The sequence below is a fragment of the Phoca vitulina genome, unplaced genomic scaffold, assembly GCF_004348235.1.
Source record: "Phoca vitulina isolate PV1807 unplaced genomic scaffold, GSC_HSeal_1.0 scaffold7, whole genome shotgun sequence".
Taxonomy (NCBI): Eukaryota; Metazoa; Chordata; class Mammalia; order Carnivora; family Phocidae; genus Phoca; species Phoca vitulina.
This window is the reverse complement of record NW_022589710.1, coordinates 24,935,473-24,952,755: the sequence shown is the minus strand read 5'-3', so window position 1 is coordinate 24,952,755 and position 17,283 is coordinate 24,935,473. Positions and strand designations below refer to the sequence as shown.

General features: G+C 43.6%; 1 protein-coding gene across 9 annotated transcripts in view; it reads left to right on the top strand.

Annotated features, from left to right (window-relative positions):
- TRIM9 (tripartite motif containing 9) overlaps positions 1 to 17,283 on the top strand; it is a 110,423-nt gene that overhangs the window by 54,388 nt on the left and 38,752 nt on the right. For all 9 annotated transcript variants that reach the window (XM_032405093.1, XM_032405096.1, XM_032405092.1 and 6 more), the window contains exons 2-3: positions 7,113 to 7,208; positions 9,446 to 9,568. In XM_032405093.1, the coding sequence (XP_032260984.1) occupies positions 7,113 to 7,208; positions 9,446 to 9,568 (219 nt within the window). The remainder of the gene's footprint in view (positions 1 to 7,112; positions 7,209 to 9,445; positions 9,569 to 17,283) is intronic.

Here is a 17,283-nt window from a genome sequence, read left to right as displayed (position 1 = left end):
CACTGTCTGAATAATCATAAGTGATCAAACCCCAAATTGGGGCATGTGGTATGACAAAATGTTTTAATGATTTATGTATGTCTATTTTAACATAATTCTTATTATAAAAATAATACTATTTAGTAAATGCTTACAATATGCCAGGTGTTGCATAGAGGAACTTTATATATACGATTTCACCTAATCCTCACTACGGTCCTCTGATGAAGATACTATTGTTATCCTCACATTGCGGATGAGGAAACTGGAACCCAGGAAGTTTAGCGTTTGAGACTGGGGCTCCTGGATACAGACTCAGAGATTTGTGAAGGGATGGTTAGTGCTCTCAATAGATCCACCTGTAAGGAAGTGAGAAGGCCAGGAATGAGCAGAGGCCTTAGCCCAGTCTGCAGGGAGTTCTGGAGCTGGGATAGCCCGTCATGGTTGTTCTCAAGTCATGGCAAGAAGGCCCCAGCCTCGAAGGGGGCAAAGCCCTGAGCAATGCAGTTCCCCGTAGACAAGAAAGACAAGAAAGCGTGTGTCTCTACCCCATTGTCATTCTTGGCCATGTGATGTGGCCTGGTGTAATCTATTAACAGTGATATTCCCAGCAGCTGGAAGAAGGATGCAAATCTGGGTGGAGTACCACAGTATCCACTACCTTAGGTAATATGCCCATGGTCCCACAGAGATTAGAAGGCTAGGATTTAAACCCAAGTCCATCTGACCTTAAACCCTGTCCTCTTAGCCCCAATGTCAGATTAGTGCCCATTGCCCTATCTCAGTCAGTTGCTACTATCTGGTGAAAAAAATAGCATTTCTGGTCCATGTTTATGGTTTCAAGAATGACTGAAACAGAATGTTTGGATTTGAATTGTTATTTAAATGAGGTCAATGGCATTATGCATTAGCTTTTGGTGTGGATGTTTGTGTACTTGTGTGTGCAGATCTAGCCCTGAGGAATGGGAAAGGGGATTATATGGAACAGTGTTAGGAGCATCATGTCTTCCTCCTTTCTATCTTCCACACAGCTTATAGGTCACGTCCACAGTAAAAATGGTAAGATTGGTCTAATATATGAGAGATGTGCCTGCTCAGGCAGGGGAACTTGGATGTGCTTCCTTCCCTGCCCTTAAGGTTAACCTGGGTCTGCTGAAGGGTCAGCTCGTTGCCCAAGATTGCCCCAGGTTCCCCTAGGTCAGAGCCAGGGCTAGCCACAGTCAGAGATAAACAAAGCGGACACCAGTTAAAGTGGTAAGGACAGATTTCAATCAGTAATATAACTGTTGCAATAGGGAAAGGAGTCCAGCGTGAACTGAACTCAACTTCAATTTGTACAGAAGTGACTGAGCCTTTTTAAGGGAGAATGAAGGATTGGGGAGGGGATGAGCTGGGGCTCAGGAGAGTCAGGGAAGTGAGAAATTACAGAAAGTGAGAAGGGGTTGGCTCAAGTGAAACCCATCTGGGTTTGCTAACTTGCTTTTGAGTTTAGGCTCCTATTCTTCTATAGAGACTAGGTGACAAGAGCCCTATCTTCAGGTGTTGGCTGAAACAACCAGTAAATTCTTTTGGCAGCCTCAAGTTTCCTCAGACTGACACTTAAAGGGGCTAGGGTCGTCCTAAGGATGTGGCCCTGAGCCATTAGAAACTATGTTCGTGTTTTGTTCAAGTCTTTATGGGCCAAAGTCGAGAAGAGGGCCCAGAGGAAGCTGCTATAGTTTGGCCACAGAGAGGATCTTGGTCACAACCAATTAGCAATAAGCAGCAGTTTAGTGGCCCCAAATCAGCTGCCCATAAGGCCCCTCTAGTACCAGCCTTATCCAAAGCCAAGAGCCTCCTGATGCTCCACGGATGTCTCATACACACATGTACTCTCGCACACATTCTTATACACTCACATACTCTGTGCTCATGTCTGCTCACTCACACACATTCACTTTCTCTCTCACTGGCTCATATACACACACACACACACACACACACACACGCCTAGATTACTTGTTCACAGATCACAACCTGTGTACTGCCCCCAGCCTGTGAGGCTTCTTGCCCATCTAACTAGTGAGCTGGGGCTGGGGTAGATCCAGGGTCTTCCACCATCAGAGAAACCAAGGGAGAGATCCCTTTGTGGGGGGAAAAAAAGGTAGAGGCCAGAAACAGAAGTTTTAGCCAGAAGGAGAATCAGTCCCCCTGAGAGTTTAACTCAAAAGTTCCCCAAATTCTAGTCACTCAGTGACTTCTCATTCCTTTACCTGATTCCACCCTCAGCCCAGTCCCTTCCAAGGTCTCAGGTCAGTGGGTGGTAAAGCCAGCGCTGGACCTCGGTCCAAAGCTTTTGGCCCTCTCCCATGAGACCCATGGATCTCATTGACAGGTCCTTTTCAAATTCGCCAAAAAACTTTATGCAGGAAAAAGGCAAGGTTAACTAGCTATGCTATGGTTTACTTATTATCTGCCTGTTAAGCATAATCAGGTTTCCTCATAATCAATCATAATCCCCTTCACCAACTCACCTTCCTTGGTTTTACATGCTCTCACCATAGGTGGTTTTTATTTCTTCCTGCATGAGTGAGAGAAGAATTCTCTTCTTTGGACGGCAGAAGCAAAGAGCACAACTTTGGAGTCAGACTAGGGTTTGTGTTCCTGCTCTTTTATATGTGAGTCATAAAACCTAAACTCGGGTGTATCCTCTCTGAGCCTCTGCAAAATGGCAGGGTGGTGATTGGGATTAAATAGGATGCCCATTAAAAGCACCCAACAGTCCCTTGTTAATAATAAATGACCAATATCTTGTAACTATTAGAATTTCTTGCCTTTACTTTTTAATTATAGAATGTCAGTAATGTAGTAAGACTTAAAAACCAACATTCCTTCCAGAAAAAAATTGTTCTTCTAGCAGCCTTACTTCAAAATCACATCACATCAATTGTCACTTTGCTTCTGTGTTTTGTGTTGACCCAGGTACCTGGGAAGGAGGTGGCCTGGGCCACAGTCCCCAAGCAGAGTGCACTGGGACAGAGTCCCAGGGGCCATCAAGCCACTATTTCTTGTTTGTCACCTCACTATTTTGTACTAATTCTTTAGGGTTGACCCTTTTTGACCTGTCCCATACCTGTAACTTCAGATCACAGACAGCCAGGAAGCTTTCCTTCATTTGTCCCAATTGTCTCCATCCAATATTCGTAGTAAACTGAGGGAGGAAATGACACATGAATGATGTTCACGGCAGAGCGAGGAAAGGAGACGCCATCCCTGGCGTGGGCATCCTCCGCAGCTGGGCGGGTGCTCGGCCAAGGGAGGAGTTGTTCAGGAGGGACTGAAACCCATACCCATCTGCCGAACGGCTTCCAGGTGGAGCTGCTGATCCCTTACAACCTTCACTCCTTTGGAAGGTGAGGGGAATCTGGGTGGAAGTTGGAGGGGAAAAGCAGCACAGGAAGGAAGGAGGAGGGGGAGTGATTTTTTCCCTCATTCAAGCTCTGAGCAACTCTTTCTAGGAGATCTTGGTGATTCAGAGCATGCTCTGAGCTCTTGCCTCCTCGACTACATTATTTCCCCACTCTCATTCACTTTCTGGTCATGACAGCTTTTCAGAAAATTAGAAGACAACTACGCAGGAAATCAGAATGGCATTGCTTAGGCCTTATAAACCGCTTTTAATGGCCGAAGGTGCTGTAAGGAAAACACACTAAGTACTTGCATCTGTGGTGTTCTGCTATAAATTCCCAGGGCTGCTCTGTGGTCCTGAATACAGAACATTTCTGTTAGCACACGGCAGGAATTTAAATGCTTCTGGGAAACAAAATCAGTAAATAATAATGTTCTTCTACATCAGATGTAGCTTATAAATGTGATCAAAAGATTATCCTATAAAAGCAACGCACACATAAATCCTTATAATAAGAGCATTTTCTAGCGATAGTTTCCAAGATTTTTCATTGTCTCCTGCTCAGTTTCCACAAGTTGGCAAAGCTTAAGAGAAAAGTTTTAGATCTTTATCTTATAATGCGGTCTTTTATCAAATACCAGAACCATTTGCCAGGTAGAAGGCATTCTTGGGATTGGAAATAGACACAAAGGGAGGTTATCTGCAAATGAATTGATTTTTTCAGTTCACTTATTGATTTGCCATATAAAAAGCTGGGAGTGGATGAGGCCAGTACTCTTTGTATACTACGGAATAATTTCTTTTCTAAGAAGATAGCAGTACCTCGTCAACAATTCTTTATGGGTATCAGGTCTAACTTACATTGTACAATTAAGTACCAGGCGGGGATACAAGAAATCAGGTAGCTTCAGTTCTGTACAGCTGAATGAACTTGGCTTCTATATTCCAACATCCAAATGTGTTTACTAAGGCAGAGATTATAATAAAAGGGGGAAGAAAACTATGGTAGCCAGCAAACTTTTGCTCATTCAGAAAAAGAAGGGATATGAATTCTAAAGTAACAATGAAAAATGTCTCCTTTAGAATATGCCTCTCATTGTATTGCCTGCTCCTCTAAATGAGACCCTCCCACCCTCCTTCACCCCCTGGGCTCTTGGAAAAAGTTCTTGAGGAGAAAACTTTTACCCCAAATAATAGATGCAGCTGAGACCTGGTAATAAATAATTGAGTAGCCCTTCCAGCATCATAGGCTCACTTTGTGCTTTTTCTTACTCAGCTGTGTTGGTCTAGCCTCCCTGAGTCTGAGTACATAGATCAAAGTACAAGTGATGAAGGATATTCTCCAACAGATCCTGTTCCAGGAATCTGCTCTGCAAATCTCCCCAGTCAGTCTGCAGGTGTTTGTGAGCAGGATGGAAGAAGGTGAATAAGAGTTAATAACAACCAGGGTACCTGGGTGGCTCAGGTCATTATCCTGGAGTCCCAGGATCAAGCCTTGTGTCGGGCTCCCTGCTTAGCGGGGAGTCTGCTTCTCCCTCTCCCTCTGCTCCTCTCCCCCCAGCTGATGCTCACTCTCTGTGTCTCCCTCTCAAATAAATAAATAAAATCTTTTTTTTTAAGTTAATAACAACCAACATTTATTAAGCATGTACCATGCACCAGAGGGGTTCTGGCTTTAAATTAGTATCTCATGCAATGCCCATAATACCCAAGAATAGTAATATTCTTCTCATTTTATGGAGGAGGTAAAACTATGTAAAAAAAGTTTGAACAGCCAATAACTGGTAGCATTTATGAATTCAGAGTAGTTCCCTTAACCATTACCCATAGCTAGCAGGAGCTTTTGCATTGGTGAATGCACTAAACCCTCACAATAACCCAACTACAAAACATTATTCTGCTTCCCATTTTTTACATTGGAGTAACTCAGGCACAGGTGACTCTCTCAAGGTCACATTTAGTAAAGTAGAGGCAGAATTTGAGCCCTTCCAAGGCTTATGTTCTTTCTACCACTCCACATTGCTTCTATGAAGCATTTGGCATGCATATTTTTAAAGAGATCCAGTGCCCAACTTTGTATTTAATAAGGCAAATATAAGAGGAAAACATTCAGCTAGTCATATACTCTCTAGCTCTATCCATGTGGTTGTCAATGGCAAGATTTCATTCTTTTCTATAGCTGAGTAATATTCCATTGTATGTATATGCCACATCTTCTTTATCTATTCATCTATTGATGGACACTTGGGCTGCTTGCATATTTTGGTTATTGTAAATAAGGCTGCAATAAACATAGACGTGTATATATCTTTTCAAATTAGTGTTTTTATATTCTTTGGGTGAATACCCAGTAGTGGAATTACTGGATCATATGGTAAGATGAAGGGGATTAAAAGTACCCTTAACTTGATGAGCACTGAGTAATGTATAGAATTGTTGAATCACTCTCTTGTACACCTGAAACTAAGATAACACTGTATGTTAACTATACTGGATTGAAAATTTTTTAAAAAGAGACAGAGAAACATTCATTAGACCGAGAGATATAATCTTAAGATTCTGCCCTTTTACTTGAAAGGGGAGAGTGGTTGAGGGGTTGTGTTGGCAAGGAGGGGAGTGGGCTTTAGTTTTCAAAGAAGGTGTTGTGGGAAAGGAGTTTGTCTCTGTAATTTACAGGAGAGACGGGAGGATATGCCCAGGCTGCTAGGAGAAGAACTTTTGCATCAAGTACAATGGTAGTGGCTGTCAGTAATGGAAACCTCAGTACGGGAACTTAACTAGGAGTTAATGTTCCCCATAGACAAGGAGCCTAGTGGTAGGAGACTTCAGGTGTTGTTCGGCTGCTCAAAGCTGCCCCTGGAACCAGGGTCCTTCTTCTTTCACCCCTCCTCCCTTACCATGTTGGCCTTCTCAATGAGAATCATAAGACATCTGCCATAAAGTCAGGAACACAAGGGCAGAGGCTGCACCAGCCACACTGGTCTCATGTGAGCAGAAAAGCAAGAGCTTTCTCAGACCCTTCCTCACCCGCAGCCAAGCTCCACTTCAATCTCATCAATTAGCAGTGTGTCCCATGGCCACCCCAGCAGGCAGGGAGGCTGGAGAAAAAGCAAGTGCTTACCTGCACCCCTGGCCCCCCAGCAGAATTGCCTCCCATATGGACGGGACAGTGTGTGAAATCGGGAGGAGAGTCTGCCTTGGTTTGGGAATGGAGAGGAGTTAGGGCAACAGGGCTGTAATTGGGAGCAGGAAGGTGAGCTTGATGAGGAGGAATGTGGTCGTGGCTTTTGTATCTGTCATTACACTGAAGAGGCCCCAGAGTATCACATCAATGCTCTAACCCTTCCCTTCCTCATCCTGTTCTTGACTCTCTATTCTTCCTGCCCCAGGCCCAGACCAATCATCTGACTCACTGTCTTCTTTTAATATCAAATTAGATAAATCATTGCTCAATTAATCAATGAATTAATGAGATGAGGAAATTCCAGGCAGATATCAGCTGGTGAGGGCCTCCGCAATGGGCAGGAATTGTCCCTGCTTCAGAGGAGAAAGTTCTCAGGAGCCTGTGGAAGGGGTCTGGAGGTCGTTACAGAATCCTCACATACAAATGTTGGTGTCCCAAGCTCTGACAAGAAGAATCTGAGGAGGTTGAGGACTCTTGGGTTTTGGATTGAAATGACTTTCTACAACCTTGTTGCTACTTCCTGTGATTACAGCTCCACGGTTTCCTTCTTTATCTTCGCAGAGCCAGCTCTCCCAGGCGCTGAACGGACTATCAGACAGGGCCAAAGAAGCCAAGGAGTTTCTGGTGCAGCTCCGCAACATGGTCCAGCAGATCCAGGTATCGGCAGCACCTGAGACAGAAAGCAAATGCCATGGGTTCAGATGTAGCTGCGTTGTGGGGAAATTTGTTTCTTCTACTTTTCTGTATTGTGGGGAAATTCCAGTTATTATTTTCTGCTCTGTCTCTTCTAATACAAACACATGTACAGATCAGCTTCAAATATGCCCCCTTCTCAAGGTGGTTATATTTTGCCAACCAGCCAGCAACACAACCTGGTTTTCCAAATAGTTCCTGTCTTCAGCACTGAGGTCCTAATTCTCTACTACTGTGGATTTAGAAAGAGATCTCTTTGTGAATTCGGAGTCATAATTGTTGAGTTTTTTAAACTCTACAGGTTTGCAAACCACCTTGCAGTAATTATGTTTTATCCAATGGTAACAAAGGGGTCACATTTTCCCCTCCCTCCCTTCCTTCCTGCCTCCTTCCCTCCTTTCCTTCCTTCTTGCCCATAGTAATGCTTCTTCTCTACTTAGATACTTAAATATTTTCCAACCAAGATACCCCCCCCCCCCCGGTAGCTATAATTTCAGATTGCTTTATTTGGACACAGTGACCCACAGATCAGCCAGCATTTGAGAGCTCGTGAATTCTCCACTATTGCTAAAGGGAAGAAGCCATAAAATGCACGAGATCCTTAAATAATGACCTTCTGCACTGTTTACTGTTCTTACATTTTGAGATTGCTTCACAGAAATAACCTTCCCTCTGGCCTCCAGTAAATTGCTTTCTGAGTTAATATTTAACTCATGTCAAGGTAGAAATATCTTTTTAAATATAAGCCAGCCTTTCAAAGCCTCTCACACTGATTTCCTCACCCTTTTTTGCATGCATGCTCATGTTAAAGCTTTTGATTCACTAACAACCTAACAGTTGGACACTTCCTTCTGTTTTCCAGGCCAGCAGAGGTTATAGGTCAGTCCTTTCTTTGCTTTTGCCTCTTCAACGAGCAAAGCTTTCTTTGTGCTCTACATCAGAACCTGTAAGAAGGCTGCCCTCATCCTCCCAATATTACCCTGCATGGGACATAGAGAGCTCTTAAATGATGTTTTCTATAGGACTTCTCCGAGTACTCAAAAGCAATTGTCATGAAAGCCAAAATTTCACATGTAGAAGTCATTGCTCTAGCAATTACTAATGCACACCTTAAACGAAGAAGACCTTGCATTTGAGAAGTTATCAGATACCTATCAGTATGTCCTCATATTAAGAGACACAGTTCTTTATGACTTTGGGAATAAATTAAAATTTGATAGGCTAAGCTGTTCTTTCCTTGCCAAGCTTACAGTTGACTCAGTTGGATGCTATTTTTTCAGTGCTATTCGTGTATATGTGAGAATTCATCTTCCATTTGCTATAAATTACAATTGTTTTGCAGATTATGGTTTGACACTCAAAATTACATATGTAACGTATTGAAAAGATGACTGTTCATAAATGTTTATGATTTAGGAGAGAATTGCTTAAAAGAAATGTCTATGGCATGTATAAGTTTAAATCAAGTAAATAGTTAGATCCGGCATTCAATTTAAACATCATGGAGAAGCTATAATTCATTTAGAATATGGTTAGCTTTCTCCCACAAGCGGTTGGTTCATGGCTTGACTTTTACAGCTGGGTGATGACTGTTACATATACTAATTGTTCTTGACCGCCTATGTGCATTAACTGTTTGCTTTCCTTAATGAAAGGAGCGAGTACTTTTGCCCATGATTACTCTTATAAACTTCTATTGTCATTGGATTATTGTTTAAAACAATATTGAAGACCACTGCCATCCTCTTTCTTCTCTCTCCTCTTGAATTGAATGATTCTTTAACTCTCATGCCTCCACCATACCCAATCTGTTCAGGCAGCCAGCCTCTCCGAATGCCACCTTCCACCATCCATAAGTGGACATACACCAGCCCTCAGAAGGATTCATGTTCAACTCTACAAACTAAGCTTTATTTTACACAATATAATGTGAACTGTGGAGATGATTTCCTTTTGGTAAAAATGAATTTATTAAGTAATATTTATCCTTCTCAATGTAAAATTCAAGAGGACACTACCACTGTAGAATGAAATTTATCCGGTTATTTAAAAAAGGCTAAATGTGCATTGTAGACAGAGTTCCTTTTCATCTCCTTCAGCAGGGATTTCCACCCCACAAATGGACAGGGGAGCTCCATTTTTTTCTGGCAGCCCAAGGAGCCCAGGTACTTTGGGGCTAAGATATGTACTGTCTCACACAGGAGAACAGCGTGGAGTTTGAGGCTTGCCTGGTGGCCCAATGTGATGCCCTCATCGATGCCCTCAACAGAAGGAAAGCCCAGCTGCTTGCACGTGTCAACAAGGAGCATGAACACAAGCTGAAGGTGAGTGCTGTGCCATGGGGAGAGCAGAAAGCTGAGGAGCCAGGCTCCCAGGGCCAGGATGGACAGGCTAGACGAGTAGGCCGGATGCCCACAGTCTTGGGTGGCCAGTGGCCTGGAGGGCAAGGAGCCAGCATCCCTTCATTCATCATGCACACCCTCATTTACCTCACTCATATTTGTTGAGTGACTCCCCTGGGTCAAGAATTGCTCTGGGTACAGGCACAATTAGATAAATAAAAATTACTGCCCTCATGAGGCTTATATTCCACCAGAAGGGATAAACAGTAAGCAGGATAAGTAAGTAAAATATACAGTATTTAGTAAAAAGCACTAAGAAAAATAATAAGGGATAAGGACTGGGGAATACTGGGGAAGGGGGTTGAAATTCTAGACAGGGTGGCCAGAGTGACCATACAGAGGCAAAGGTATTTTTGAAATAGGAATGGAAGCCGTACTTTGCAGAAAACAAACAAGATTTGTCTTCACTTCTGAAGTGAACTATACAACTGGACAGCTGCACGGACTTCTGTCATCACACCGTGGAATCAATTGATTATGAGTCTGGGGCCCCATTGGCAAAATGATTGGTCCTCCTGGAGACATCTGAGACCGCATCCGTTGCCCCGTTGGAGCAGGGCAACAAGATGCGAGAGCAGGCTGGAGAGATGGGAAGGACCCAGTAGGAGGGAGCTCGGAAGCAGGCAGTCAGCAGAGGTCCACATGCTTTGCCATAAGCCCTGGGGTAGCTACCAGTGGGGGGAGAATAAGGGGTTTGTAGTGCTGGCCTGATTAGGGTAGAGGGAGAGGTGAGGTCTAACTACAGGCTCTCTGGTGCGGTTAGGCAGTCAACAGCATGGAGCTTCAATAGTGGGCAGCAGAGAATGGATACGACCTCAAGGGAGCTCGTGAAAGGCCCCATAAGCATCAGATACCCCCAGCAGGTTTGGAACAGGCTATAGTCCCCGAAGAACAGGGGAAGGCCCATTTCTAAACAAATGGGATTCCAGTAGGAGAACCAAGGAAGAGTTTCAAAGTGAAGAAATAAGAGAACACAGCTTACAAGATTTGGGACTCAAGCTTCGTGGCAGGGAAGCTTCAAGCTGAGCCAGTACCCATCTTGTGGTGACCAGAAACAAGGCAATAAACTAGTTGCTAACTAGGGCATGAGTCCTGGGCAAGACCCACAGTAAAACTGGCAATGCTGAGCCCTGAGCAACAGAATCACCAATCTTCCAACTCTACTGTGTGCCTCAGCCACACACTGGGACCCTGAGCTCTGGGGGGGGGGGGGGGGGGGGCTGCTGCCAGAAGGCAGGGGGCCAGGCAGCCTGATCTAGAACAACTGCTCCCCAGGGAAACGTAACAGTTTTCTCCAAAAGTAAGAAAACCCCAATCTTGCTTCCTCCTCTAAGAGGCTCCCCCTTCCACCACCCACCTGCTGCAAACACAGGTAGGGCCACACACCTGCTTCTTCCTTCCCCAAAGTCAGGGCAGTGATGTGGCTGGAATATAAACCTTTCTCCCCTGCCTCAGGTGTCACGATGAGAGGGCCTGTGGAACTGCACCAGGCAGGAGGCAGAGCTGGGATAACAAGGTCCAAGCCGGAAAGCACTCCTGAGGGCTATGCCCCATGATGAAGTTTGCTGGCCTGACCCCCTCTGGTGCTCAGTCAGGGCCGCGGCTCTCTGAGCGTTCCTGAGGAGGCAGCGGCGGCACACGCTTTTATCAAGGAGAGGCACAGCAGGTGCCTTGATAAAGAAAATTGCACGGCTTGAAGTTAAATCTGACGCAGGAGTTGGGAAAGAAAAGTGCACAGGGCTCTAATGTTCTGAGAGCCTCAGCCTGTTGGTTTGGACAGGAAACCAAGGCTGCTGATGGTAACACTCCTTCCAGAGATGCCATTACTGTTTCTTAGTGGTGGGTCTAAACTGGAAGACCCTCTTCGGCTCATCGTAGAACGGACTCAAACCTGTTTCCGTCACCTGCTCTGACATTACTAACAGATGGCCACTGTAGCCCTTCATTTCACACCCTTCAGAAACCTAAAACCTTTATGGTTACAGCGGAACTCAAATACCCCTTGAATCACACGGAGCTCTCTAAGGTAAAACCACACCGGCTGTAGGAAATGAGCTGGGCGGCTGGATTTTCCCTCTCGATAGTAGACCAACCATTTTAGTATGTAGTCACCAAATGTTAACTTTTCCTCAGTGGAAAACTCTTTTTTAAGACATTGCAGACACTTTCTTGGTATCTTCAAACAGAACACGGTGAACCGTTGGTGATCAGTCGTACGGCGCCTGTAGCGGCCACTGCAGGTTTTCTGCATGGGGGGGCCCTAAGGGCAGCGGTCTGGACAGAACGGGGAAGCGCAGATTGAGAAAGCACCATTTATCCATACCGAACAGCAGGAGAGGGGCGTGAGGGCCCCCGGGAGCCCCGCTCAGTGCCGTCCCCGCAGGCTGGGACTGTGTGAGAACCCGTTACGGGCTGTGCTGGGGGAGCAGAGACCGCCCCGGAACGGCTGCTCCTCACTGCCGAGACTCCAGGTCCGGCGACTGTCTGTCCGTACTGGTGACCGCCGCAGAGCGGGGCACCCCGATGCGCCCGGGGCTTCTGAGCCGAGGCAGCTGCCTGCTCTCATCCCGCCCCGCCCAGCCTGGAGTGCCCTGCCCCAGATCCCGAAGGGCCATGGAAACAAGAGGCAGGTGGCTGGTTGTCCCCCACGGCAGCAAAGCTGCTCTGTCTTCTGTCGTGAGCGATTTGTTTCTCTGCTGTTTTCAGCGGATTGTGTGTCACTGCTAAAAACCGCCAGAAGCGGACGCCAGCCTCCAAGTCTCTCTCCCTCCCTCTGCTTTTCTCCTCCTGCCTTCCCCTTTCTTGTCATTTCTGTTGCTACTCAGATTTGTGAGAAAAGACTGGCCTTTTATAGACATCCCTTGCCAAGCACAGTACTTCTTTCTGTCTTTGTTGGCTGACCCATCACTCACAGTCCGGCAAGGATAATCTTATGGTCTTCCGCTCCCCTTGGCAGAGTTCTCTCGGGGCCTGCTTTTCGCTGACAAAGAGGGGAGTTGTGTGTGTATTTTTCTGGCAACTTTCTCTTCTTGAGCAATCCAAAAGGCTGGGGATGCTGGAAAGGGAGTGTGGATAAAGACTGTCTTTATAATCTCCTCATGCCCCTCTCTGAAAGCACGGATTGCTTGAGCAGATTGGATGGTTCTGGTTCTGAGACAAACCGGAGCTGAGAGGTGAAGAGCCCAGCTTCTGTGTCATAGAGAACGGGGTGTGAGGACACACTTTATCACTTACTAGGTCTCTAACTGTGGGCAAGTCTCTGGCTCAGTTACTTTCACCTGCGGGTAAAATCAGGCCAAGAATGGTCACCACCTCACAGAGCATTGCCAAGCACTTAGCACAGTCCTCAGGAAATGTTGTTAGCACTGAGAGAGAATGCCTGGAAATGTGGTGGCACCCAGCACGCCGAAGAAGTGCTCCTAGGAGCTTATTTTCCATTAATACCAGAATACCAGAGTGGTGTAGAATTAGTCTATACGCAGGTGTGATTGCCTCTGAACCTAGGAAAGTGACTTGCATTTTTAACTGATCATCCTATAAAATAATTCACAAAGTTTGGTGAGCTGTTTTTAAAGTTAGTAAAAAAAAAAGGCTTTGAGATATATGTATGGAGCTGTGACCATATTTTAAGAATATTTTAAATATAAATTATGTTTAATACTATTCTGTGGTTTGAAAAAAACAACACTGGGAGACAAATATCTATTTTGGGGATGTAGTGAACTAATCAAATGTCAGAAAGCTACTGAAGGGGAAAAATGCTTTTGAGCTTTCAAGAAATACTACTGATTCGTGTTTGGGACTACTTGGGCAATATCCCCACAATAAGAACAGTAAACCTGATCCCCCAGGTATCTTGTTTGAACTATATGTTTTGTTACCATTCTTCCTGGGCCTTCCTGACCTGAGTAAGGCCTTAAAATATCCTCACTGTCTGTGATCTGCACAGGGAATTTGTGACGATGCTTACATATGCCATTAATGAGATCCGTGTTTTTCTCAGGAAACTTACAAATGTCATTTCTGAGAATGATTTTTATTTATGTAATACTCAGAATTTGAAATAATTCTACAATCATCTTAAATGTATATTTGCTCCAATATTTTAGAGTAAATTCATATGTTGAATAGTACAAGGTGACAGGAGTCTTCTTGGTTACCTTTTAATTCTAAGATTCTCTGGAAGGAAAAAAGTTATAGTTATTAAAAATATTCTGAAAAAGTCTAATCTTTAATTTCCATGTGTGGTTGGCCAAAGAACGTACCAACAAAATTAGCAAGAATGCTAAAAGATAATGATAAAGTTTGTTGTTTTTTATAGCTTTTCATTTTTACAGAGGACCCCCACACCCCAATTGTAACTATATATAGAATGTTTGACTTTGAACCCAAATGTACTGTTGGGTTTTGTTAGAATCATTATCACTATTGTCATCATTGTCTTTATTATTATTTACCATGTATTGTCTGTCATGTTCCCATTATGTTTATTAAAAAAATTAATTATATGGCATATCAGTCAGAGTACACATTTACACTAGGGACATTATTGGCTTGTCAAATGCTTACTTAAGCTATTTTGCCATTGCCTCAAAACAGGCTAGTAACCCTTTGATTCAGATTGGGCTGGGGGATGGGGAAGAAAGAAAGAAAGAAAGAGGGAGAGAGGGAGGGAGGGAGGGTGGAAGACAGACCTATCCAAGCTTACAAATTTTTTTTAAATAATTAGATAGGATTTGACAGGCTACAGCCATTATTAGAAAGAAAAAGCAACAAATTTAAGCCAATAATCAGCTCAAACCCAATAAAACTACTGGCAATGAGTTCTGTAAGTCCATTTCAATGAAGACATTTGGAAAAATTAGGCACACTGGAACACTTGAAACCTTTGACTGCCCTTGGGGGGCCAACTCTAAAATTTTAACCACAATTATTATTGATTATAAGGCTATCATTAATGGGGAATTCATCTGGCAAATGCTGTGATCCTCTGCTTCCTACTATGTAGGAGCAAAAGTCACACAGGGACGGTACGGGACAGAATGCCCGGGTGCCCACGGAGTCACCAGGATGCCACCACACACAGCTGGAGCTCACCAAAGTTAGGGGACACTCTTCTGAACCCTCTTTACCCACTTTGGCAATGTCAATGGAGGGCAGTCACAGACCTTCTTTAAGGCCCTTTGCAGCAACTCAGACATGAGTGACATTCCTTACCTCCAGAGGGCACTAAACACATACTTCGAAGATGAAAGAGTAATCTACTGTGTCTCCCTGCACCTCACAGCCTACAAAATACCATGTTGTATGCTCCACTTTTACTGCGGCCCACCATAAACTGTAAATGTTCTCCTGTGTGAGTGGGACCACACCAATATGCGTATCTCTCCAAACGACTTGTATTTCTTCACCAACTTCTCTGTACAGGGATGTAGTATTCTACACACTAAGAGCATGCTTTGCATATTCCACTCAATGTTTATTGATGAGGCTATTGGTGGCATTCACACTTTTGGAATGGAAAGTTCAGTTTTACTGTTAAAATCTCAAGCCTTCCTCAAAACAGGTACATGTTTTATTTATTTAATAGGGCTAACTTATCCTTTTCTTGATTAAAAACTCAAAGCCTCAATACTGGTCTTTGAAATGATTAGTTGACATGTGGGTAAATTAATTACAGTACAGAGAGTGGTATCAAGAGAAGGGGGGAAATATTTGCCTATCATCATGTGGGAGAATGGTGGCATGTGAGAAATTAAAAATGTTCTCCCTTAATTTAAATGCCTCTAAGTTTCAGTAAATATAATGATAATATAGGGGATAATATTCTACTCTAGGAAAAAAAAAAACAAGAGAATTTGTTATTTTACTAGATGAATCTCATGGCCAAAGCACTTCACCTATAACTCACAAACATTAGTTGGCCATCTTGCTTTAGAAATAATGGTACATGGGGGCGCCTGGGTGGCTCAGTCGTTAAGCGTCTGCTTTCGGCTCAGGTCATGATCCTAGGGTCCTGGGATCGAGCCCCACATTGGGCTCCCAGCTCCGCGGGAAGCCTGCTTCTCCCTCTCCCACTCCCCCTGCTTGTGTTCCCTCTCTCGCTGTGTCTCTCTCTGTCAAATAAATAAAATCTTAAAAAAGAAAAAAAAAGAAATAATGGTACATGTACAAACTCCTCGCATTGACCAATAGGACCTGTGAAGAATAAATTCTTCAAGCTTGCATCTTAAGAGTACTTGTACCTTACATAGAAAAAAAGGACTACCTTATACTTAGGGGAAACTGTTTTAAGCTGTGATGGGAAGGTATAAATTATACTCAAGAAAGAATTTCTGAAATATAAGAGAGAGAATGTTACTGTTTACTTAGACTAAAAATTCATTAGTGGTATCCCTGCAGATCCCATGAGGAGAGAAAATAGTATGAGTGAAAGTATTTATTTATTTGTTTGTTTGTTTGTTTGTTTGTTTATTTTATTATGTTATGTTAATTGCCATACATTACATCATTAGTTTTTGATGTAGTGTTCCAGGATTCATTGTTTGCATATAACACCCAGTGCCCTGAAACAAATAATACGTTATATGTTTTAAAAAAAAGTATTTATTAAAAAGAATAAATAAAAAATTTTAAAGAGCCACATGTAAGATGGAGGGGTGGATGGAGGTAGATAAAGGGTGTCAAGGTCAAGTTGGATAAAATAATGAAATTCACTTTGATTAACTTCAGTTCTTGCTGCTGGTTGTGTTACATGAGCTGAGTGGAGGGAAGATATTGGTCTACTAGAGATGGGATGGGAAATGTAGTTGTGGATAGGCAGAACAAAATTTTAAACTTATATAAGCTATCATGGATTACTCTATACTACTGAAAAAATTTAAGCACTCAGAGGGACACAACAGTCCATTCTCAAATTCACCTTTTCCGAATAGGTGTCAGTGACATATCCCAAGGAATGACCTTAATAAATTTGCCACTTAACAAAATAAAAACGTTCAAGTGATCAATAGGACTTGCCATCCCGAACAGATGGGGACTGCTAATAAAATTGTGAAAGCATTCTCTGAAACTATGAACTAAAGATTAATTCATTGTCTCCAGAGAGCTGGTTCAGGCCATAATGCAGATGAAAGCAGGAAGATTGTTTCCCAGTCCCTATTTGTGTCATTCTTGTAACTTGCACATTTCCTTCCCGGGAAAAGGAACTCTTAACTCCAGCCAGCTGCAAATATGGTTTCTCCGGAGATCAGAGCAACTGCACAGAAATGTGGAACTCAAGGGAAAAGTGACATGGCCTAGCTTCCTAGGAATTGTTTTCCATAAAAAATATAACATTAGATAAATAATAATAGTAGTAGAAATAACACAGAGTGAGGAAGGTAACAAGTAAGAGAGCTGATAAAAACTCTCAACTAGAGAAAAAATATTTATACTCTTAAAAGATCTAATTATTTGGCTGATTTCCATAGGATGGGAAATCTTGCCAAATTAATTCAGAAACTAGATGTCAGGGGCACCTGGGTGGCTCAGTCGTTTAAGCCTCTGCCTTAGGCTCAGGTCATGATCCCAGGGTCCTGGGATCGAGCCCCGCGTCGGGCTCCCTGCTCAGCAGGAAGCCTGCTTCTCCCTCTCCC